General features: G+C 40.6%; 1 protein-coding gene and 1 pseudogene across 11 annotated transcripts in view; both read left to right on the top strand.

Moving 5' to 3' along the window:
* ZNF585A (zinc finger protein 585A) overlaps positions 1-23773 on the top strand; it is a 59936-nt gene that overhangs the window by 6997 nt on the left and 29166 nt on the right. The window contains exons 4-7 of one of the 11 annotated variants that reach the window (XM_070772005.1): positions 505-715; positions 3608-3734; positions 7342-7434; positions 8686-11024. In XM_070772005.1, the coding sequence (XP_070628106.1) occupies positions 3701-3734; positions 7342-7434; positions 8686-11024 (2466 nt within the window). In that variant the 5' untranslated portion in view covers positions 505-715; positions 3608-3700. The other 10 variants (XM_070772006.1, XM_019979026.2, XM_070772011.1 and 7 more) reach the window with 10 other exon arrangements.
* LOC109572399 (large ribosomal subunit protein uL24-like) lies at positions 943-1418 on the top strand (annotated as a pseudogene).

Below are 23773 nucleotides of genomic sequence, written 5' to 3'. Positions count from 1 at the left end.
TGCTGAGTGTGGGATGTTCAAGTCCCTATAAACACTTTTTTAAGTGTTTATAACTCCAGGTGGAAATAAGTCATTCCTTCAATTATGCATTTCCAGACTAGATTTTTAAAATGTAAATGGTCATGTTTTTTTGTTTTTTTTTTTTAAAAAAAAAAAAAAAACACTTTATTATGAAAAAAATGTAAACATATCCAAAAGTAAAGAGAATAGTATAAGGAACCCTTGTATCTATTATACTGATCACTCAGCTTTAGTAGTCATCAATATTCTGTCATTTTTATATTAACTAAAGTCACCCTCCTCCCCAACTGCCAGATTATTTGAAAGTAAATTCCAAAAACCATTTTATCTGTGAATACTTTGATGTATATCTCTTAAGATATGAGAATTCTTTTTTTCCTTTTTGTTTAATGTAACCATAAAGCCATTATCACACCTATAACATAGTGACAGTAATTTCTAGATATCATCTAATATACAGTTTTTATTTGAATTTCTCTTAAGATCCCCTGGATGAAGAAATGGCAACCCACTCCAGTATTCTTGCCTGGAAAATCCCATGGACAGAGGAGCATGGCGGGCTACAGACCATGGAGTTGCAGAGTCAGACACAATTAAGCATGCACAAAGACAAACAAACAAACATGCCATAAGTATCTTTTTAATGTTGGTTTGCTTTAATTAAGAGCCAAACAAGGTCCGTAAGTTGCACTTGGTTAGTATGACTTTGAAGTCTCTTTTTTGGGGCGGGGGGGAGTTGGGGAGCATAGCACAAGGCTTGTGGGATCCTAGATCCCAACCAGGGACTGAACCTGGGATCTCGGCAGTGAAAGCTCCAGCTTCCAACCATTGAACTGCCAGGGACTTCTCTTAGTCTCTTTTAATAAAGAAAAGATCCCCCTTTTCCCTTCTGTGGCCATCACTGAAGCGCCAGCAGCCAAAATGAAGTTCAGTCCCTTTGTGACTTCTGACCTAAGCAAGAATCGAAAAAGGCATTTCAGTGTGCCTTCCCACATTTGCAGGAAAATTATGTCTTCCCTTTCTAAAAAGCTAAGACAGAAGTACAAAGTTTGATCCATGCCCATCCGAAAGGATGATGAAGTTCAGGTTGTATGAGGGCACCACAGAGGGCAGCAAATTGGCAAAGTAGTCCAGGTTTACAGGAAGAAATACATCATCTACATTGAATGAGTGCAGCAGGAGAAGGCTAATGGCACAACTGTCCATGTGGGCATTCACCCCAGCAAGGTGTATCACCAGATTAACACTGGACAGAGACCACAAAAAGATCCTCGAAGGTAAAGCCAAATCTCGCCAAGTAGTAAAGGAGAAGGACAAATATAAGGAAGAAACAAATGAGAAGATGCAGGAATAAAGTCATCTTGTCTATAGCTTTCATTAAAAACTGTTAAAAAAGATTCCCCTCCATATTTTTTTCTTTTATGATTAATTTTTTGAAGAAACAGGTCATTTGCTGCCTTCTGGATTTAGCTTATGTTTTAGCCTTGATATTGTTGAACATTTTCCTCTATACTTCACATTGTTGTTGTTTAGTCACTAAGTTGTGTCTGACTCTCTGCGACCCCATGGGTTATAGCCTGTCAGTTTCCTCTGTCCGTGGGATTTCCCTGGCAAGAATACTGGAATGGGTTGACGTTTTCTTCTCCAGGGAATCTTCCCAACCCAGGGAGTGAACCCCCATCTCCTGCACTGCAGGCGGATTCTTTGCCCCTGAGGCACAGAGGAAGCCTTACGTATGAATAATTTGTTGGATCTAGAGGCTTAATGAGTTTCAGGTTGTATTTTTCTTTATATATCATATCAGGAGGCACATAATACCTGGTTATCTCTTTTTATGATGTTAAAATTGTTAATTCATTACAGATGTTCTTAGCTCATTCATTCATTTTAAACTTCTCTTCAGCCTTTCACATGAAACAGTTGAGCAACCTTTAGTGATTATTGTCTAAATCTATTATTTCATTACGAATTATGAAATGATGTTATTCTGGTTCTATCCTAACTTCTTCATTAGCCAGAAAGCATTTTGTAAGAAACTGTTCCTCATCATTTATTTGGTTATTCTGCAATACAAAAAAATTTTAATATAAATCTGATTAGCTTAATTACCTTTACTTAAAGTGGAAAATTCATAGTTCTTCTATGAGCAAACTCTTTTCCCCATAACCAGCTTCCTGGCATGTCATGCAGACTTCTCTTCATTTACATAAGCTATTTGCTGTTCTCCAAACTCATCGTGTATTTTCCTATATCCACACCTTTGGTTTTGTCTTTTCTGGGAAATGACCTCCCTCACCCCCCCATTCTGTATTATACCTCTCATCTTCTAACTTAAATTCCTCAATTAATGTAAACTTACACCCCCATGTAGAATGTATTTTTCCTTTTTGGGGACCTCAGTGTTTTCTACATGGAGATTCACTTTTTAACCCTTTAGTGAATCTGTGACTTCGTTTTTTTTTAAACATAGGTCTTACTTATTTTCTAAGTCTTTTAAGTTGCTAGAAGATTAGAAACATAAGTAATTTATTTTTGTTTCCAGGACTAGCATAATAGGTTGGACTAAATTGATCAGAAATTATATTTTAGGTTATTCATCCAGTTGCTAGAAAACTACGAGAGAGCCTATTTCAATCTTCAGTTTTGAAAAGTGAGTAATTGACTGATCATAGTATAGAACAATGGAGAAGGCAATGGCACCCCACTCCAGTACTCTTGCCTGGAGAATCCCATGGATGGAGGAGCCTGGAGGGCTGCAGTCCATGGGGTCGCTGAGGGTCGGACATGACTGAGCGACTTCACTTTCACTTTTCACTTTTATGCATTGGAGAAGGAAATGGCAACCCACTCCAGTGTTCTTGCCTGGAGAATCCCAGGGATAGGGGAGCCTGGTGGGCTGCCGTCTTTGGGGTCGCACAGAGTCGGACACGACTGAAGTGACTTAGCAGCAGTAGCAGCAGCAACAGTATAGAACAATGGCAAAAATTCTTTACTGGACTTCTTTCTTCCATAAAATATTATGTAGAACTAGATATTTAATATACACTCTGTATAGACTGAAATGACTTAGCACACACACATGCACACTCTATATGAAATATTATTTTTTAAATGTTCCTGGATTACACAAGTATATGCATTTTTCAAAACTTCAAATGGTACTCTGAGGGTTTGTACATTTCATTGTATGTAAGGCTTATCTTAAAAACAATGAAAACATGTTATACTCTACTTAATGATTTGCATTTTTGAAGTATTTAGAAGGAAGCATACTGGCACCTATAGTTTTTGAAATGCACAGAAAAGTAAGATGGATTGATGGATGGGTAAATATGTGGTAAAAGCAAGTAGAGTAACATGTTAGTGATAGATTATAAGTGGTAGTTTTATAGGTTTTCCCTATATAATTCTTTTACATTTTCTGTATAAAAGTTCATAATAAATTTTTAGGGAAATGAAGGGGGTGAGGTTTTTTAAAAAAAGAGGTAAACTAATAACTACAAAACTCAAGTTCTATATTCCTAAATAAAGTGTCTGCATCTTCCAAATCTAACTATTCATACTGAACAGGAATGTGCCCTTACAGGGATCAGTGTCCTTCAGGGACGTAGCTGTAGATTTCAGCAGAGAGGAGTGGCAGCAATTGGACCTTGATCAGAAAAACCTGTACCGGGATGTGATGCTGGAGACCTGTAGCCACTTGCTCTCAATAGGTAAGCACAGTCACGTGGGTGTCTGAAGGAAGGCCCCACTGAGAGTGTTCTTATTCTCAGGTGCTGAATGCTATGAGACATCTGACTTATATGATGGTTTTGCCCTTATTTGTCCAGAATTCTTTTTCCCTTTTGGGCACTGTGAATATTATAGTTGACTCTTGAACAACACAGGGGTTGGGGTGCAGACCCCCTGCACAGTTGAAAATTTACATATAACTTTTCACTTCCCAAACACTTAACTACTAATAGCCTACTTCTGACTGGAAGACTTACCAATAACATGTGAAAGTGTTAGTCCCTCAGTCATGTCCAACTCTTTGCGACCCCATGGACTATAGCCTGCCAGACTCCTCAGTCCATGGAATTCTCCAGACAAGAATAATGGGGTGGGTATCCATTCCCTTCTCCAGGGGATCTAATGGGGTTGAACCTGGGTCTCCTGCATTGCAGGCAGATTCTTTACAGTCTGAGCCACCTAAGAATCCCTACCTATTGGGCTTATGTTACCTATTTTATTTATGTTATTTATTTTATTTATGTTATTTACCTATTTTATTTGTGTTACCAATAACATAGTCAATGTATATTTTGTATATTGTATGTATTATATATTGTATTCTTATAATAAAGTAAGCTAGAGAAAACAATTACAAAAGAGGCACACTTACAGTAATGCAGTTCTTGCAAAGCAAAGTTATAAAACAGTAAGACAGACATTAATTTTATGTTAAATATTATTCACTTTATGCCTATGTAAGAATAGTCTGTCAACCTCAGTACAGGTCTTATGTATGACGTTCTACATGATGAATACTTAGGCAATGATGATGATGAAACTAAAACTCCTCATACAGTTCTTATCAATAGATTTTCACAGGAAGACACATGCATATACAACAGATAAGTTTATTAACTGTATAGCACGATGAGTATTTACTGCTTTTTAGGTGGAAGTAGATCATCATAAAAGTCTTCATCTTCATCATCTTCACATTAAGTGAGCTGAGGAGGAGGAAGAAAAGAAATTGGTTTTGCTGTCTCAGAGGTGGCAGAGGCAACAGAAGTGGGGGAGGTAGAAGAGTTGAGGCTGGAGAAGCAGGCACACTCAGTGTAACTTTACAGAAATACATCATAATTTCTGTCTTAACTTTTTCACTTTTTTATTTCTCTAAAAATGCTTCTATACCATACCAATCCTTCATCCACCATTTGCTTTAGTTTAAGTGTCCATATCATAGAAAGGTCCATGTGGTAAAAGAAGTCAGAAACAGTCTTAAGCAAGTGGAACCCGTCTGCTAGACTGTCTCATGTCAGTTTGTTCTCTGGCACTGCTTCTTTTATGTCTGTCTCCTACCATCTGGCACTGATTCGGAAGCCCTCATATTTACCAAGCCTGTTGTGTGATGTCTATTAGCTCTTGAACTTCTCCAAGATCCATATCTTCAAATCCTTCACACTTTCACCTCCGCCTTTTTTGCCTTATTCACAATGTCTTTCATGATTTCCCTGATTGGTTCTGCTGTAAATCCTGTAAAGTCACGCACAACATCTGGACAGTTTCTCTGGCAGGAATTTATGGTTTAGGCTTGATGACTTATAGCTTTTTCTATAACAAGAATGGCATCTTCAGTGGTGTAATCCTTCCAGTCTTTCATGATGTTCTGTCAAGGTTCTCTTCCATAGCATTGACATTCCTTTCTGTGGACTATCATGTAAAATAAGCTTTAATGATCCTTGTGATCCCCTGATCTAGGGGCTACATTAAAGATGTGTGTCTGGGGACAAGTAGACCACTTTGTCACCTGTGGTGTTGAACTCATGGGGTTCTGGGTGGCCAGTGGCATTGTCCAATATGAAAAGAACTTTAAAAGGCAGTCTCTTACTGGCTAGGTACATCCTGACTTAAGGGACAAGCATCAGTGGAACCAATACAGAAAGAAGTTTCTTGCTGTTCAGGCCTTCTTGTTTTACAGCCAAAAGACTGGCGGCTGATGATGATTTTCTTAAAGGCATCCAGGAACTCATGTGTTCCCTTTTGGTCAGCAGAAGCTGCTTGTCCTGTTATCTTTTTTAAAAGCCAAACCTCTTTCTAAATTTATCAAACCATCTTTTCCTGGAATTATATCCTCTTTCTTTAGGCCATTCACCTTCCTTCTGCTTTAATTTATCATATAGTATTAGAGTTTCTAGATATACTTCTCTTATAGCAATTCTAAACCCACATAAAAACTACATTTAAAAAAAGTTTATTTTTGGCTGTGCTGGGTCTTCATTGCTGTGCAGGCTTTTCTCTAGTTGCAGTGAGCTGGGGCTACTCTAGTTGCAGTGTGCAGACTTCTCATTGTGGTGGCTTCTCTTGTTGCAGAGGGCATCAGTAGTTGCAGCACATGGGTTCAATAGTTGTGGCTCCCAGGCTCTAGAGCACAGGCTCAATAGTTTTTGTGGCACACAGGCTTAGTTGCTCCACAGCATGTGGGATCTTCCAGGATCAGCGACTGAACCTGTGTCTCTTGCACTGGCTGGCAAATTCTTTACCATTGAGCCACTTCCTTATGCAGGGAAGCCCAAAACTCCACTTTTAATAGAAGATAAAAAAGTATTTCTTAAAAGTGCAAGGTTTTTGTATAGTCTGCTTTAGCTACAGCAATGCTTTATGAATTTCTTTTTCTCTTTTTAGAATGGTCCTCATACTGAGTTTGTTTATCTTGAAATGGCTGGCAACCACAGCTTTCGCTTGGAAAATATTTTCAATAAAATCCATGTGAGTGGACCCATGCAGTTCAAAGCTCTTTTGTTCAAGGATTAATTGTACTTTGTTCTCAGAGATACATGGTTAGTTTCCTGAAAAACAAAGCCTCATTGAACAATAAAACTTTATTGATCGGGCTCAGAAACTCAATTCAGTTCAGTTCAGTCGCTCAGTTGTGTCCAACTCTTTGTGACCCCATGGACTGAAACACAATTAGCTGGACTTTAATCAAGCAATTCAACTTTTTCTTATAATGGCACTTAGTATGGGTTCCATGATATTTTTCAAGGTTTATGGTATTGAGTGAACATGAAAAAGTACATGAAAACCCAGGGAGACTACTTTTTAGTGCTATGTGCAATTTATTGGAGAGAGGGATTGCTCATGAAGTGATGATTAGGGTGTTTTAAGTGGATATTCACAGCACTTAAACTTACTGAAATAGCAATAGGAGGTAGCTACAAAATTATTACAGTAGTACAATATGTACTACAGTTTATGTAGTTATAATTTATTATTGCATCTTTACATTTGTCTACATTTCTCTGGACTGTGAATGGTGCCATGTACAGTTATAAGCTTTTGTATGCATAAATTTTGATAAACTTTAACTTTTTAGAATAGATTTGTGTATACTTTATGGTGAATCTGCCTGCAATCAGGAGACCCCGGTTTGATCCCTGGGTCGGGAAGATCTCCTGGAGAAGGGAATGGCAACTCACTCCAGTATTATTGCCTGGAGAATCCCATGGACAGAGGAGTCTAGTGGGCTATAGTCCATGAGGTTGCAAAGGGTCAGACATGACTGAGCGCAGGCAGAAGCAAGCAAGACCTTTTATCATTTCTCATGAACAGGATATCAAGTTCCTGAAACCAAGGTTTTCATGTTGGAACAAGGAAAGGAGCCATGGGCACTGCAAGGTGAGGGCCCATATCAGAGCTGTCCAGGTGAGTGAGAGTGACCCAGACTGATGGGACACAGGGGAGTAAATCTCAGCCATCTTGAGAAAGGCTGGCATCTTTGAATTGCTGTTAGTATGACTCTTCTGAAAGGTTTTGATTTTTTTTTTTTTTCCCTTGAGAGCCCTTGACATTGCCCTTTGAAATAACTAAATGCCTTCTACGTAAATGCCTTTGTCAATTCTAACTATCTTCTTCATTGGCTTTTTGGCCTCTGGCTCACATGCCAATCTGCCTCATTAAGTATTTTCTTTTTATCTTGGTTATGCTCACTTTCTCTAACACTCTTTTCTTTCTGCCTTCCCCCTTGTCTGAGATTCACTCTTTATGTATTCAGCTGTTTGTGGATTTGCTTTCTTTAAAACTTACTATGTGTCACACACTCCCATTCCTGCTAGTCCTCTCTCATTATTGTGAGATGGTTCTAAACTTTATCTCCAGTCATGCTGTCTTCCTGTTTTCTCCATAGTCACGGACTTAAGATTTCTCATTTTCCCATTCCCTATGCCTTTCATCCAACTGATTACTTAGGGCTCACTGTCACTTAACTGTTACGAGTACCTTTCTGACTTTTCCTTCCAAAATTACTTGAGACTTCGTACTGACTGGGGACTCTCTGCCTGGCTGACTGATTTTTGAAATTGCTTTATTTCTGTACTTTGCAAGATGAGGTTTGAGTTTGATCATGTCTTCATTCAGGATGCACTAATATCATCAGTATGAGTAAGGATTCTCTAGGATTTTTTTTTCTATTTATTCCTTTTTTATTCTTTCCCCCATACTCATCTCATTTCCCATCACAGGCAATTGTTTCTTATGATAGAAAGATACTTTTCAGTTCATATGTGGTCTTTTAAAGTTTAAAATGACTTGGGGTATGTATTATTAATTTATATAAATGTTATTGTGCTGTATATCTTTTTCTTTGCCCTTTTTTCACTTCTGCACATAGTGAATTGAGTTCATAAAGTTTATTCTCTAAATAAACTGAATTCTATCCCAGGTGTTTCCTGTCACCCCTGTCACCAAGTCTACTAAGTCATTAATTCACCCTCATCACTCTTCATTGTGTTCAACTTGGATGAACCATATGAGCCTCTCATCTTGCCTTAGCTAGCTGTTCTTTGAGCTAAAATCATTCTCCTTTGAGAAGGAGACTTTGGGTTTCAACCTCAAAAATTTTCTATGTTGAGAGGGAAGGTGATGCTACAAATGACGTTTTGTTGTATTTTATTTTAGAAGAATTGTGGCAGATTGGTGACCAGATAGAGAGCTATCATCAGAGAGAAAACAGATCTTTAAGAAATGTGGCTTTCATCAAGAAAGTATTGACTATACAGAGGGATTATGCATATAAGGGCATAAGAAAAATAATTCGTGTGAGCCAAAACATTCCTTCCCCAAAGAGACCTCATCATCAATGTGACTTATTTGGAAGTGCTTTAAGCTGTAATTTAGATTTATGCAATAATAATAGAAACAGTGGATCAAAGAACATTAATAAGATTACTGAATATGGTAAAATTTCCTCCTATACTAAACAAGAGTGTACTCCAACAGGAGAGAAATTACGGGACCATAATCAATGTGGAAAAATTCTCAACTATAAACAAGTACCCTCTCAACATCAGAAAATTCATACTGGGGTGAAATTTTATGAATGTCCTGAATTTGGAAATATCTTCACTCAGAATTCACAACTCAAGGTACATCTGAAAGTTCATACAGGAGAAAAACTCTATGTATGTATTGACTGTGGGAAGGCTTTTGTACAGAAGCCAGAATTCATCACACATCAGAGAACTCATACTCGAGAGAAGCCCTATAAGTGTAGTGAATGTGGGAAAGCCTTTTTCCAAGTCTCTTCTCTTTTCAGGCATCAGAGAATTCATACTGGAGAAAAACTCTATGAATGCAGTGAATGTGGGAAAGGCTTCTCTTATAACTCAGATCTTAGTATACATCAGAAAATTCATACTGGAGAGAGACACCATGAGTGCAGTGAGTGTGGGAAAGCATTCACGCAGAAGTCCACGCTCAAGATGCATCAGAAAATTCATACAGGTGAGAGATCGTATATATGTATTGAATGTGGACAAGCTTTCATCCAGAAGACCCACTTGATTGCACACCGAAGAATTCACACTGGAGAAAAACCATATAAATGCAGTAATTGTGGAAAGTCCTTCATTTCCAAGTCACAGCTGCAGGTACATCAGCGAACTCACACAAGAATGAAACCGTCTATGTGCAGCGAATATGGAAATGTTTTCAACAATAATTCCAACCTCAATACACATAAGAAGGTTCAAATTAGAGAGAAATCTTCCATATGTACTGAATGTGGTAAGGCGTTTACCTACAGGTCAGAGTTGGTTATACATCAGAGAATTCACACCGGAGAAAAGCCTTATGAATGTAGTGATTGTGGAAAAGCCTTCACTCAGAAGTCTGCACTCACAGTGCATCAGAGAATTCATACAGGAGAAAAATCGTATATATGCATGAAATGTGGTCTAGCCTTCATCCAGAAGGCACACTTGATAGCCCATCAAATAATTCATACAGGAGAGAAACCTTATAAATGTGGTCACTGTGGGAAATCCTTTACTTCCAAGTCACAACTCCATGTGCATAAACGAATTCACACAGGAGAAAAACCCTATACGTGCACTAAATGTGGGAAGGCATTCACTAACAGATCAAATCTCATTACACATCAGAAAACTCATACAGGAGAGAAATCCTATATATGTTCTAAATGTGGCAAGGCCTTCACTCAGAGATCAGATTTGATTACACATCAGAGAATTCATACTGGGGAGAAACCTTATGAATGCAGTACCTGTGGAAAATCCTTCACCCAGAAGTCACACCTCAATATACACCAGAAAATTCACACTGGAGAGAGGCAATATGAATGCCATGAATGTGGGAAAGCCTTCAACCAGAAGTCAATACTCATTGTGCATCAGAAAATTCATACAGGAGAGAAACCCTACGTGTGCACTGAGTGTGGGAGAGCCTTCATCCGGAAGTCAAACTTTATTACTCATCAGAGAATTCATACTGGGGAGAAACCTTATGAATGCAGCGATTGTGGGAAGTCCTTCACCTCCAAATCTCAGCTCCTGGTGCATCAACCAATTCACACAGGAGAAAAACCATATGTGTGTGCTTTATGTGGGAAAGCCTTTAGTGGCAGGTCAAATCTCAGTAAACACCAGAAAACTCATACTGGAGAGAAGCCCTACATCTGTTCTGAATGTGGAAAGACCTTCAGACAAAAGTCAGAACTGATTATACACCATAGGATTCATACTGGAGAGAAACCTTATGAATGCAGTGATTGTGGTAAATCCTTTACTAAGAAATCACAGCTCCAAGTGCATCAGCGCATTCATACAGGAGAGAAGCCTTATGTGTGTGCAGAGTGTGGAAAGGCCTTCACTGACAGGTCAAATTTGAATAAACACCAGACAACACACACCGGAGACAAACCCTATAAGTGTGTCGTCTGTGGGAAAGGCTTTGTTCAGAAGTCAGTGCTCAATGTGCATCAGAGTATTCACACTTAAGAGAAACAGTCTGAGAGAAACCTCAGTGAGATCAGATCTGATTTTATATTATGAAATTCGTGCAGCAGAAATTATGCATATTATCTTAAGTAGAAATGCTCCATCATAATGTCACATATTAGTATACAGAAGAGGATCTCTGAAAGGGCCCTAAGAGAGGGCTCCTTTCCACATTGTCACCAGCGTCAGTAAACCATGAGGCATTTATACTGAGAAAGAACTTTGTCAACTTGGTACATTAGTGGAATTTTTCTCATGAAAACTGTAATGGAACACTGTTACCAAATTCTGCACTGGAAACATTCTGTGAAGTCATGTTAATGATAACCCTGTTTACTATGGAATAGGTAACATGCCAATAAGCTGAATGGTAGAACAACATAATATATATGATAATGATAAGCCCTGAGTTCTGTGAGGTGTTTGTTGCAGAACACATTGTCTAACAGAATTTTGGGTGACATTCTTCTGCTGAATCTAACATGGTCTTGTCTATACAATTCCCTATTGCATATTTTTATCAAGAAAGGGATGCCACAATAAATGAAAAATTATTTTTGTATACAGTTGACTGCACCCTTATCCTCTAGCACCCCTCGTTAGCTATCAGTGTCTTCAACTCCCACGCAGCACATTGTCTTCTGACTGCTATAATTGCATTATGATTGTCCATTCATGCTAAACACCGTGTCTGCTGACTACCCTTATCTCCCAGATTTATTGACCCTTAATTACCCCGCAGCATAATGTCCTGTGAGTTCCCATTACCTTCAGGAAAGCTTCTGAAGTAAGGATGTTCAGGTCCTCTCAGTCAACTCTTCACCTCAGTCTCCCGTTTGCTGTCATAGTTTTTCCAGCTCATTTGCCTTCCTTAATGACTTGCCCTTTATAATGACAATAACAAATCACTAACTCATAAAAACAAACCTCAACATTACCTTCACTGTCTTCTTTCTATCCATCTTCATTCCATACACTCCACAAGGACCTTCTCCCCCATGTCCCTCAAACACATCAAATTAGGTCCTGCCTCAGGGCCTAATTTGCATTTGCAGTGCCCTCTTCAAAGAGCACAGTTCCTCATATCTGTGTGCTTTACTCCTTCATGTCTTTCGTCCAGCAGCATCTCTTTGCAGAGGCCTTCCCTTCCCTTCCCTACCTATCTGACTTAAAATTCCATCCCTCTCCTCTTCCTCCTCTGTCATTCTCCATAACACTTATTACCACAGTACCTTGTATATTTCACTTGTCTATGGTTCCCATTCTAGAATGTTTTTTTCCCATTTTGTTCACCATAGTGAACTTAGACCCATGCCTAACGTACAGCAGTCCTCCCATGAATGCACATTATGGAGTGTTGACCCTGCTCTTCTCACGATTTCCCTTTGATGCTTTCTATGTGTGTGCTGTGCTCACTCAGTCATGTCCAATTCTTTGTGACTCCATGGACTGTAGCCCACCAGGTTCCTCTGTCCATGAGATTTTTTTCCGGCAAGAATATTGGAAGGGGTTGCCATTTCCTTCTCCAGGGGATCTTCCCAACCCAGAGATTGAACCCCCATCTCCTGTGTCTCCTGCATTAGCAGGCAGATTCTTTACCACTGAGCCACCTGGGAAGCCCCGTGCTTTCTATATTACAGCATAAGATGCTCTGATGGGGAGAACCAACTTACCTAGTACACAGCAGGCTTTTTTACCCTCAGTCCTTCCTTCCTGTCCCAAAAGTTGTAACATCATTGTAAACCTTTTGGTCTGATGCCAACCAATTGAAGGAAAAGAGAACTGAGGCATAGGAAATCAGTCCCATATAGATACTTGATGTTTCAAGATTCCCTTCAATGATTCCAAAATACCTCAGTCAGCTCCAAAGTGATCACAAAAAAGCATGCTTATTCTGCCCAAGCATTCACAACCCTGCCCTACCCCAATTGCACCTTGACAGGGCCTTGCCTACCTCCTAAGCTGATGTACAGACCTGCTTATCATGCCCTGACAGGTCTGCCCAAAGCTGCTAATTTGGAGAAACCAAGTGCAGAGAGAAGGGTTGCCTTTCCTTGGATGTCAGGTGGGCAGCCTAAGACTGAAGCAGCAGTGGCCTCACATATGCATGCAGAGGAACCAATTGAATGATCAGCTGTTGGGTGGCCAAACTGGTTCCGCCAGGTCAGTCCATTGACAACGCTGAGAGTGGGCAATAGGTGGTACAGAATTGTTCTCACCTTTGTGACTAGCAGCATGGGGATTAAGAATGGGGACAGAACCTGGTGGAGGGAGCAGGACTAAGGATTCTCATATAACCTCCAATAATCAAATTGGGCAGTGATTAGTGGCATGTCCCATTACCTTAATGATATCTAATCCATCATTAGCTCCTCTTTATCTCACTGCTTCACAGTAACTGATGAACCCACTATCTTAGAACAATATCTGGTGACCCACTACCCCCTTTTACTGCACCCAGTATTGCTTCTGGGGCTTCACTAAATGTTTTGTGACACAGCATTATCCCCCAACTGGGGACAGTGTTTGCTAACTCCTCAGGAGAGTGTCTGGAGATCTCGCCATTATCCCCTTCTTAATCCACAATGTCTGGACACCCTCCATTATCCTCCTTTTACCTTATTCCATCACTGTGTCACCTCTTACTAATTCCAGGAAATAATGTCTGGAGAACTTATTCATTACATCTTCCAGTTAACTTCCAGCATAATGTATATTACTTTGCCTCATTTGTGAAACAGTCTGGTAACCTCCATACTCCTGATTTATTCCAGTTTTCACCTAAATCATGACTGATGACCGCTTACAACAATCCTCGTAGTAGGAAACCATAGTATAACCTACCAAATCCAACTTTTAATATTATCTCCTGATTTTTTCATGACATCTCTATCTGAATGGCTTTTGTTTCCCTCCATTAATTGTCTCTTATAGTGATAGTGACAGTCTTCTATTACCCCCACACAGCAGTGTTTGTAACCATCCCCAACACAGTATGTGGTGATGCCCCCAGTACTCTCTGAACATTGGTGTGTTCTGTTCATCTGCTTCCCTATCCCCAGGTAAGGGCAATGACTGATAAGACATCATAGACTTCACATTAGCCATCCCTGTAGGACCCCCATTAACAACTCGTACAAAGTCTTTTGATGACCATTACCCACTAATACAGTATCTATGACTCTTCCATTAAATCCTGGTAATACCTATTTCCCTATTTGCCCCCAATAACATAGTGTCTGCTGGTTCCCCGTTGCTCACATTGCTTCATCAGACCACTTAGTATGGCTCCTGCAAGTCCCCCAGCATTGCTTGTCCAAGTCCCCACTGTTTGCATGGACAGGCACCCTGTGGGGATGGAGAAGGGATAAGGAGAGGGTAATAGCCTCATACACACTGTCCAGGGAATTGTTGGCCTGGAGTAGACTGGGGAGGCTCTGGGGCCCCCAGGAGATCACATACTGAGATACCGACTTACTACATGAGTGATGCAAGCAAAATAGCTAAAGTTGTCAACATGGATTAAAATCCTGGTGCCAACCCTGATGCCCAGTAACCTCCCCTGAGCCTTGATTGCTTCACCTGTAAAATAGATTTATGGAAGATGAAGGGATTTAATATGGTTCACATGAGGGGAGCAGAGCTAGTGCAGACCAAGGAGAGTGTCCCTATTGTTAATAATATTACCAGTTATAAATTGACACAAGACCAACCTCTGAATGGCTGTACCCAAACCTCACAGAGGGAAATGTATGTTATTTTATAAATTACTTTCAACTATATCTCTCTTATATTTACTGTAACATAGTATCATAGTGCTGCTGTGCTGTGCATAGTTGCTCAGTCCTGTCGGGTTCTTTGTGACCCCATGGACTATAACCCAGCAGGCTCCTCTGTCCATGGGGATTCTCCAGGCAAGAATACTGGACTGGGTTGCCATGCCCTCCTCCAGGGGATCTTCCTAACCCAGGGATTGAGCCCAGGAGTCCTGCATTGCAGGCAGATTCTTTACTGTCTTAACCACCAGGGAAGCCCAAGAATACTAGAGGGGGTAGCCTATCCCTTCTCCGGGGGATTTTCCTGGCCCAGGAATTGAACTGGTGTCTCCTGCAATGCAGGTGGTTTCTGTGCCAGCTGAGCTACTAGGGAAGCCCAGTGTTTTAGTACTGAGGTATTTTTAAAATTTAGATTTACTGAGGTATCATTTACACACAGTAATAGTCACCCTTAAAAGCGTACATTTCTGAGAGTTTTTGACAAATGCAGCATAAAATCAAGGAGTCAACACTACAATAAAAAAAACAGATTCTTCACTACCCTAAATTCCTTCCTATCTCTTTAAAAAATTATGAGTATTTCTTTCTTAAATGTTCTTTTTTTAAGTGGAGTATAATTGCTTTACAATGTTCTGTTAGTTCCTGCTGTACAACAACCTGCATCAGCTGTATGTATACATATATCCCCTCCCTCTCATCACCTCATCCCACCCCTCTAGATCATCACAGAGCACCAGGCTGAGCTCCCTGTGCTATTCAGCAGGTTCCCGCTAGCTATTTTACACATGGTAGAAAGGTCCTATCCCTTTTTGATCAATCTACTCCCAACCCCTCAATATTGCTTATCTGTTTCCTGTTTCTATAGTTTTGCCTTTTTCACATGTCATGAATGTATGTGTATCCATATAAATATGTAAGTATGTATCTCCTTTTGAGTCTGACTTCTTTCATTTAATGTATCTGAGACTCATCCATATGGTTGTATGAGATACAAATGAAAGTATGGTGATGAAAAGACACTGGACATAGTCATCAGGAAAATGCAAATAAAAACCATAATGACATACCATTACATGCTTGTTAGAATGGCAGTGAATAAATAACATAGTGGTAGAGCAATAGACACTGTCATGTATTGCTGTGGGAATGATACCGAGTAGTATATCTACTATGGACAAAAGTTTCACAAGTTCTTATAAAGGTAACTATATACCTATCCTATGACCCAGCAATCCCACTTCTAGGTTTTTACCATAGAGAAATGAGAAATTAGGTATGTACTTGAATGTTCATAGGAACTGCATTCATCATCACGAAAAGATTGGAAATAGCCTAAATGCCCATCAATGGGTGAATAACTAAATACAGTATAGTACATCTATGCAGCTGAGTTATGACACAAGCTCCAACATGGATGAATCTCAGAAGTATTATGTTTTACTGTATGATAAATTATGTTTGATAAAAGATTATTAGAAATTAGATGATAAATATATATAATTAGATTTGTACATTAGTTATAATTTTATATTGCATATCATTATATACTGTAACATTGTATATAATATAGTACACTGCAATATCTATTATTGTATATTCCTATTACAATAAAAACATTTTATATGATATATAATATGTACTATATGATTATATATTAGAATATGTACGTTTTTCTATTTTGCATATCAGTCTTTCACATACAATTTTGGTTATTTGTATTTTTACAAGTTTACATTTAATGTTTATAGTGTAAAGTTATAATAAAAGGGGACATGGGGTTGGAAAACCCTTTAATTGTAGCTGGTCACCATTTTTATTATCTATCAACATGCCCATTCTGGCTGCTCTTAACATCACAGAAGCTTGTTTCTCTTTGGGCCTTTGCCTGGCTGTGTTCTCTGAGACTCTGCTTCCTCATTCTCCATGAAGCTTGCTGTCCTCTCCTTGTTTGGAGAGTTTACACACACACCACTGTGTATGAAGTAACACACTTCTTGGGGTCACTCCCTATTTTGTACTATATTTGTGCTGCAAGTACTACCCTCTGACCTAATATTAAGTGTTTCTTTTTCTGATTTATCATTCTTCCCTCCCCACTGGACCATAACCCTCATGATGTCAGGACTTTGTCTTCCTCCTGCTGTGTCCAAGGCACCCAGCATGGCACCAGCACAAAGTAGAGACTCAGTACAAGTTTGTTAAATGGATGGATGAATGATATCAATAGCACTGAGGTTCACTAAGTGCTCCACACAGATTGAACTAAATTTGTGGGGAGGAAGGAGAGGATAGGAGGGTTGGTTGGATCGAACCTGTGACCCCTGCAATGGCAGATGGATTCTTATCCACTGTGCCACTAGGCAAGTCCCAGAATTATTTTCTGCTTCAATGCAAAATCCTCTTTCAGGATGCCTCACATAGAGTGGGATGAATTCATTCTTGGATCTTCTTGGTCTTTTTATTCCTGTTGTCCAGTGAATATTTCATCCTTAAATATGTCCAATTTTAACTCTTCACTTTTTCTTATTAGCACTTAATCCCATCCTAGGGAGTTCCCTCGCGGTTCAGTGGTTAAGACTCAGTACTTTCACTGCCGTGGTCCCAGGCTCAATTCCCAGTCCCTGGTCAGAGAACTAAGATGCTATGCAAACATACAAAAAAAAAAAAGAGAGAGAAAAGATTAATCATCAAGTATTCATTACCCAGATCCAATGATTATCAACACTTCCCCAACTTTGTGTTAAGAAAAATTATCAAAAACCCAGAAATAAGGAAACTATACTGTGTCATCCTTTGTGCCTTTTCAAAGTCATACTAGAGCATGGTCTAACAAACCCACCCAAAGTCTAACAAATCATTCTTGAGAAAGTTTTCCTAAACTCAGCACTGTTTGCATTTGGGCCCAAATAATTCTGTTGTACCAGGTTATTCTCTGTGTGGTTGAAAGCATCCATGGCATCCACTCCTCCCCCTAAACTGTCTCCAAAGATTGCTTAATGTTCCCTGGGGATTAAAACTCTACCAGTTTGAGAACTCACTGCTCTGGTAGAATGTACCCTTGTTTGGGTCACTTTTTACTACTAAGTAGGATGCAGACTACATAGATAAAATTTAACTTGGCAGTTGGTACATTTCATATATTTGTTCTATATAAACTGATTCTCTGAAGAAAAGATAACCTTCAAGCTTATGGTTTTACTGCCCTATAGGACATTAGTTTTATATCTATTTAACTTTGCAGTCTTATTGACACTGCAATATATATTGACACTGACTTATATACCTATTTGTGTGTGTGTGTGTTATGCTGTCATTTCTGACTCTTTGCAACCCCTTGGAGTGTAGCCTGCCAGGCTCCTCTGTCCATGGAATCTTCTAGGCAAGAATACTGGAGTGGGATGCCATTTCCTACTTGAGTGGATCTTCCCAACCTAGGGATTGAAACTACTTTGAACACCTACTTTGCACCAAATCTCCAATCCTGCTAGTTCCCTCATTAATAAGTTAAATGAATATCTGTACAAGTTCTAACTTTTTGAAAATTATACTTTGAGACTTGTATCACCAATTACTGCCACTACCAACACCCCTGACTCAAGACAGGACAGGATGGGGTGTGGTCTTCGCTCATGCCAGGCTACTCTCAAGATCTATCTTGATCCAGGAAACAGGTCACATTCCACCTAGATCCAGAACAGTCTTCACTCATGCAAGGGCAAAGACCTATTTCTGCTCAGCCCAAGGCATAGTTCTTTCTGCTCCAGAGTAGGGAAGAGCTATGTCTCCTTCTATGCCAAACTTGGGGCCTGGCATCCCTTTAAATGATGACAGTGTAGAAGGTCACCATATCTGGTTCAACAGGCTGAGACCTATCAGCCTAGGGAATAAATAAGAGCTGATGGTCACTGCAAGCTAGGTTAGCCCAGAGCCTTTAATTTGCCAAACCACGAATCCTTGGAGACTCCTTTCTCTAATGGCTCTGTCTGGGCCTCCAGAGAGGGCACTATCATAAGCCATAAGTTCTGTGATGGTCTCACCAGGGCCTCATCTTTCCACAAACTAGGGTAAAGTTCTGTCAGTTCTTTCACATCTCTCTCTTTTCCCTACTAACATGATCTCTCAAAACGCTGAACACTCTTTGGCTTCAAAAAATTAAGCTACAATTTACATATAATAAATGCACAAATCAAAAGTGTTTACTTTGATGAGTCCTGACGATTATACAGACTCTTGAAACCGCCACCCTAAACAAGAACATTTTCATCACCCCAAGAGATTCTCTTCAGAGTCATAGTTACTAGAGTCAACTGCTTTCTGATTTATAACTCAGTAGATTTGTTTTGCCTGTTCTTGAGCTTCACATAAATTGAATCCTACAGTGTATACTCTTTTTTTAAACACTCTTTTTACCCATTTTCTTGTGTATTCCTTTCCCCCACCAGGCCACAACATCTTGAGTATTCTTTATTTTATCGGAGACCTCAGGCCTCTCTTTGTTCGCTAATTCAGTGCCTTAGATATGTTGAAGCAAAATTTAACAGTAACAAAAAAATTTTAACAATAATGGTCATGATCTTTGTTGTTGTTTAGTCACTAAGCCATTGTCTGACTCTTTTGCGACCCCATGGACGTAGCCCACCAGGCTCTTCTGTCTATGGGATTTCCCAGGTGAGAATACTGGAGTGGGTTGCCATTTCCTTCTCCAGGGGATCTTCTCGACCCAGGGATCAAACCTGCATCTCCTGCACTGGCACGTAGATTCTTTACCACTGTGTTACCTGGGAAGCCTGTGATGATCCTTTACCTTTGTATAAAATAGACATACCTGGCTCTGAGTCCTTCTTTTTCACTTATTAACTGAGAGATTATAGACTGGTCACCTCATCTCTATACTGCATTTTCTTTAGGATGGTGATGATAACACTGTTCTCATAGTGTTTGTGGATATCCTGAAGTTTGTGGTAGGTGGTTTAGTCGCTAACTAGTGTTCGACTCTCTGCAATGCCACGGACTGTAGCCTGCCAGGCTCCTCTGTCCATTGGATTTCCCAGGCAAGAATGCTGGAGTGTGTTTCCATTTCCTTCTCCAGGGGATCTTAAATATTTCTAGCTCTCCCCATTCCAAGCTTATGCTAAGATTGTATTTCTGTTTCTATGGTAAGATTGTATTTCATGTGGTTGGGTGACTACTCAATGAGTAGTGAGAGGAAATGACTTGTGTCATTTCTGAGGCAGAGCATTTAATTCCAAGCATAAGACACTCCAAGACTCTCTTTCCTTTTGCCTTTATGACTGGTGCTAGAATGAGGGTAGGCCTTTAAGTGAGAAGGCCAATGACAGGCCAGGCATGTCACAGGCACTCTCTAAATGGTCATTAATTATTTCAAAAGTGTCACATAAACCCACTTGTATTAATTGAAATGAAGCAAGACTCTTAAACTCTTTGTTAAATTTTAAATATCTAGCAGAACCTTAAATTTCTCTATTATGCAAGTGAAGAGGAAATGGCTAAAAATCCCCTCTGATTTGATAGAACAATCACAAGTTTAGGAGCTTGTTCAAGAAATCCAGAGAGATCACTTAGAGCATTTTTACCAAAAGTATCCAAATTAACTACTGCTGAATAACAAATTACTCCCAAACTCAGTGGCTAAAAACAAATATTTATGACAGTCAAGGATATGCAAGCTGCTAGCTGGGTGTTTCAGAGTCCCTCATGTAGTAGCAGTCCGTGTACTGATAGGGGCTGCAGTCATCTCAAGGCTTAATTAGGGTACAGTATTTGTTTCCAAGGTGACCCACTTGATACAAGACGACATCAGTTCCTCCCTGACTGTTAGCAGGATATCTCAGCTCCTTGCTACATGGGCCTGTTCATAGTCTGTCTCAGTGTCCTCAATGACATGGCAACTAACTTCTCTCAGAGTAAGTTATTTGAGAGAAAAAGCATGAACACTTCCAAGTCAGAAGCTGGGGTGTCATTTACAACTTACTCTCACTTCTACTGTATACTATCAACCTGACAGATCTGCCTTGGTACAACATGGAAGGGGGCTACACAGGGTGTAAATACCAGGGGATAGGAATTGTTGGGAGTCATTTTCATTTTATTTTTACTTTATTTTAAATTATTTTTTGTTTGCTGGGTCTTCGTTGCTGCATGCAGGCTTTCTCTAGTTGCAGCAAGCAAAAGCTACTCTCTAGTTGTGGTTCGTAGGCTTCTCATTTGTTCTCGTTACAGAGCATAGGTCCTAGGGTGCATGAACTTCAGTAGTTTGCGGCATGAGGGCTTAGTTGCCCCAAAGCATGTGGAATCTGCCTGGACCAGGGACTGACCGGTGTTCCCTGCTAAAGCAGGCAGATTCTTAATCTCTGGGCCACCAGGGAAGTCCAGGAGTCATTTTAGAAGTCAGATGTTACACCACTTGTTTTGACCACCAAATAGAATTATGGGTTTATTTTTTTAAAAGCTATTTTCATAGGACAAACCAATCATTTCGAGAGATGTTCCAAAACAATTTCTGTGATGTGCAGAGCACCGCTTTGGCTGGTATTAGAAACAGGACTCTGGTGAATGCTGTCTGTACCATGCCCATATGCTGAGGGCTGGCTTCTTCCTGAACACACCTACAGACTCTGCCTGAGACCTGCTCCTAAGGCAGGCTGAAAGTGCTACAGCTTTAAGGCCCTTACAGTAGCCCTCAACAATGAGGAACCAGAGATGACATACAACTATCTCATCTTCATCAACCCTTGACTGAGCCCCCATTGCTCAGCGATACTCTACTCATGGATGCACTCTGTGTGGGTTTTCATCCCTCCTCGGTCTCACCCATACCCTACCTGTCAAATAAACTGCTTGCACTCACACCCTTCTGTCTTCTAGAGCATGAAAATAGAGGAAAACCTCACTCAAATAGAGTAGAGAGGCCTGAAGGGGGAGATCTCAGGCAGTACCACCCCATGTCAATTACAGGAAGAAATGTCAATTACAGACCCCAACAGAGGAATCAAAAGGAAATAGTTATTCACAGGCCTCAACAAGAGGAGATGTACATTGTACCTCCTACAAGAAATCTACTACCCAGCAACTCAGCCAAAGAGAAACTGTCATCACTCTGAACTTTCACGTTTCTCCAAGGGACTTTCCTTCAAAACCACCGCCCCCCACCCCCGACCCCTCCAAATACCTTCCCTTTTCTTTACAAAATTAAGTTTATTTTCCTCGTTTGTTGGACTTGCCTATGAGTTTTACTGTAGCTTGCTTGTCTGGAATTGCAGTTCCCTGCAATAAACCCATTGCAGTTTCCAGAATAAACCCATTTTCTGGTAAAATAACTGGGTATTTTATTTTTAGTGTGAATAGAGTAAAGCCACCTATGACAAAGACCCGGCTCTTCACGTATTCTTTCAATAACCGGCTAAGAACCTCGTACTTGCCCTTTCTTGCTGCGCCGCCCCCCTAGTAAAGACTCCTCTTCCTCCCGGGGCCTTAGGCTCCCCAAGAGAAACGCTTCTCTCTTCCGCTGTTCATCAACAAACAAAGCTGGCCCAGACAAAGTTGTACCTTGCTTTACGGACGTTCCTCCTGGGAGATGGCCGCACACACCGCACTTAAGCTGTATAACACGTACGCGGCCATCTTACCTCACTGCCCTACTGGAGACAACGAAATCTTAATTTCCAAGTCAGGGAGCCGCTATATTGACCTCAGGAGGTTTGAGCTTCTGAGATGCTAAAAGCAGCAGTGATATCTGTGTTTAGAGACCCAGAAACACTTGCTTCTTTCCGCCCTAAAATAGCCGAATCGCCTAACAAAGGGTCTAGTCATCCGCTGTACGGTACAGATTCAAACATGGCCGCCCCCTGCAAGCGGTTGGCTAGTGGGCGCAGCCATAATACCTGCCGTTGACATTCAGAAACCCAGAATCCTGTTCTCTGGAAAGATGCCAGGCGGCGGCAGCCAGCCTCAAAGATGCGACTGAGTCTGCGCACGGCCACTCGTTTTGGGAAGAGCTCATACCGTGGAGAGGCAGCGTGGTACGGCAGTCAATTTCAGGTTATGGGCGCGGATGCGGGGAAAATGGGAAAGATCAATGTGAGAAATAGTCAAAATTCAAGACGTGTGTAGGATGGCGATCAGACGACTACGGTGGCCCGACTGGGTCAGTCATGGATACCCGTAAGGGTCAGAGACTGAGGGGACTGAAGGGTTAAGTGATTGGGCGTCTGAGCCTCTTGGGAGAGAGTCTGTGGTGGCGGGTTTATGGGAATCAGCGTTAGTGTCTGTGAAGAAGATGAATTGGGAGTATGTAGAAATCAATAAACTAGCGTTCTTGACTGACAGAATGCGTGGAAGTCAGTTTGTAGTGATCTTCAAGTGTCTTGAGGACAAATGAGTTTCTTTGAAGACGCTGATTTGATCGGCGTTAGGACTCAGTGATCAGAAGCCTGAGGGGTCAGTGACTGGAGGTTCTAAGTTCTGTTTGGGTACCTGAAGCTGGTGATTGTGGAAACTTCGAGGTTCATCCTCACTGAGGGTGGTCAGTGAGGATCAATGTTTGGAGAAACGCTTTAGGCAATCAGTGATGGAGACTCCCTTTAGATCATCGCTGGAAAGGAATCTGAAGATATCAGTGACCCGACTTGTGTAGATCAGAGTATAGGGAATAGCGGGATCAGTGGAGGAGGGGATTAGTGATTTGGGACTGTCAGTAATTGTCGGGGGAGGTGGGACAGTGAGAGTCAGTGATTGGTTCCCAGTCATTGGGATATCACTGGAGATCAGTGTGGGTTTGCCATCAGAGATCTGCCTAATTCACTGTTCCGCAATCGGAGTGGATCAGTGAGTTTTGTAGTCACTGACTAGTGGTCTTTGACAGTCATATTTGGACATTCTGGGGTATCTGTGACCACAAAGGCCACAGAGATTGGAGACACCGGCTACGTCTGTGATTAAGAGGCTTACTGCCGG

Source organism: Bos indicus, chromosome 18 (genome assembly GCF_029378745.1).
Source record: "Bos indicus isolate NIAB-ARS_2022 breed Sahiwal x Tharparkar chromosome 18, NIAB-ARS_B.indTharparkar_mat_pri_1.0, whole genome shotgun sequence".
Lineage (NCBI taxonomy): Eukaryota > Metazoa > Chordata > Mammalia > Artiodactyla > Bovidae > Bos > Bos indicus.
Note: the sequence above shows the minus strand (reverse complement) of the source record. Positions and strands in the feature narration are given on the sequence as shown.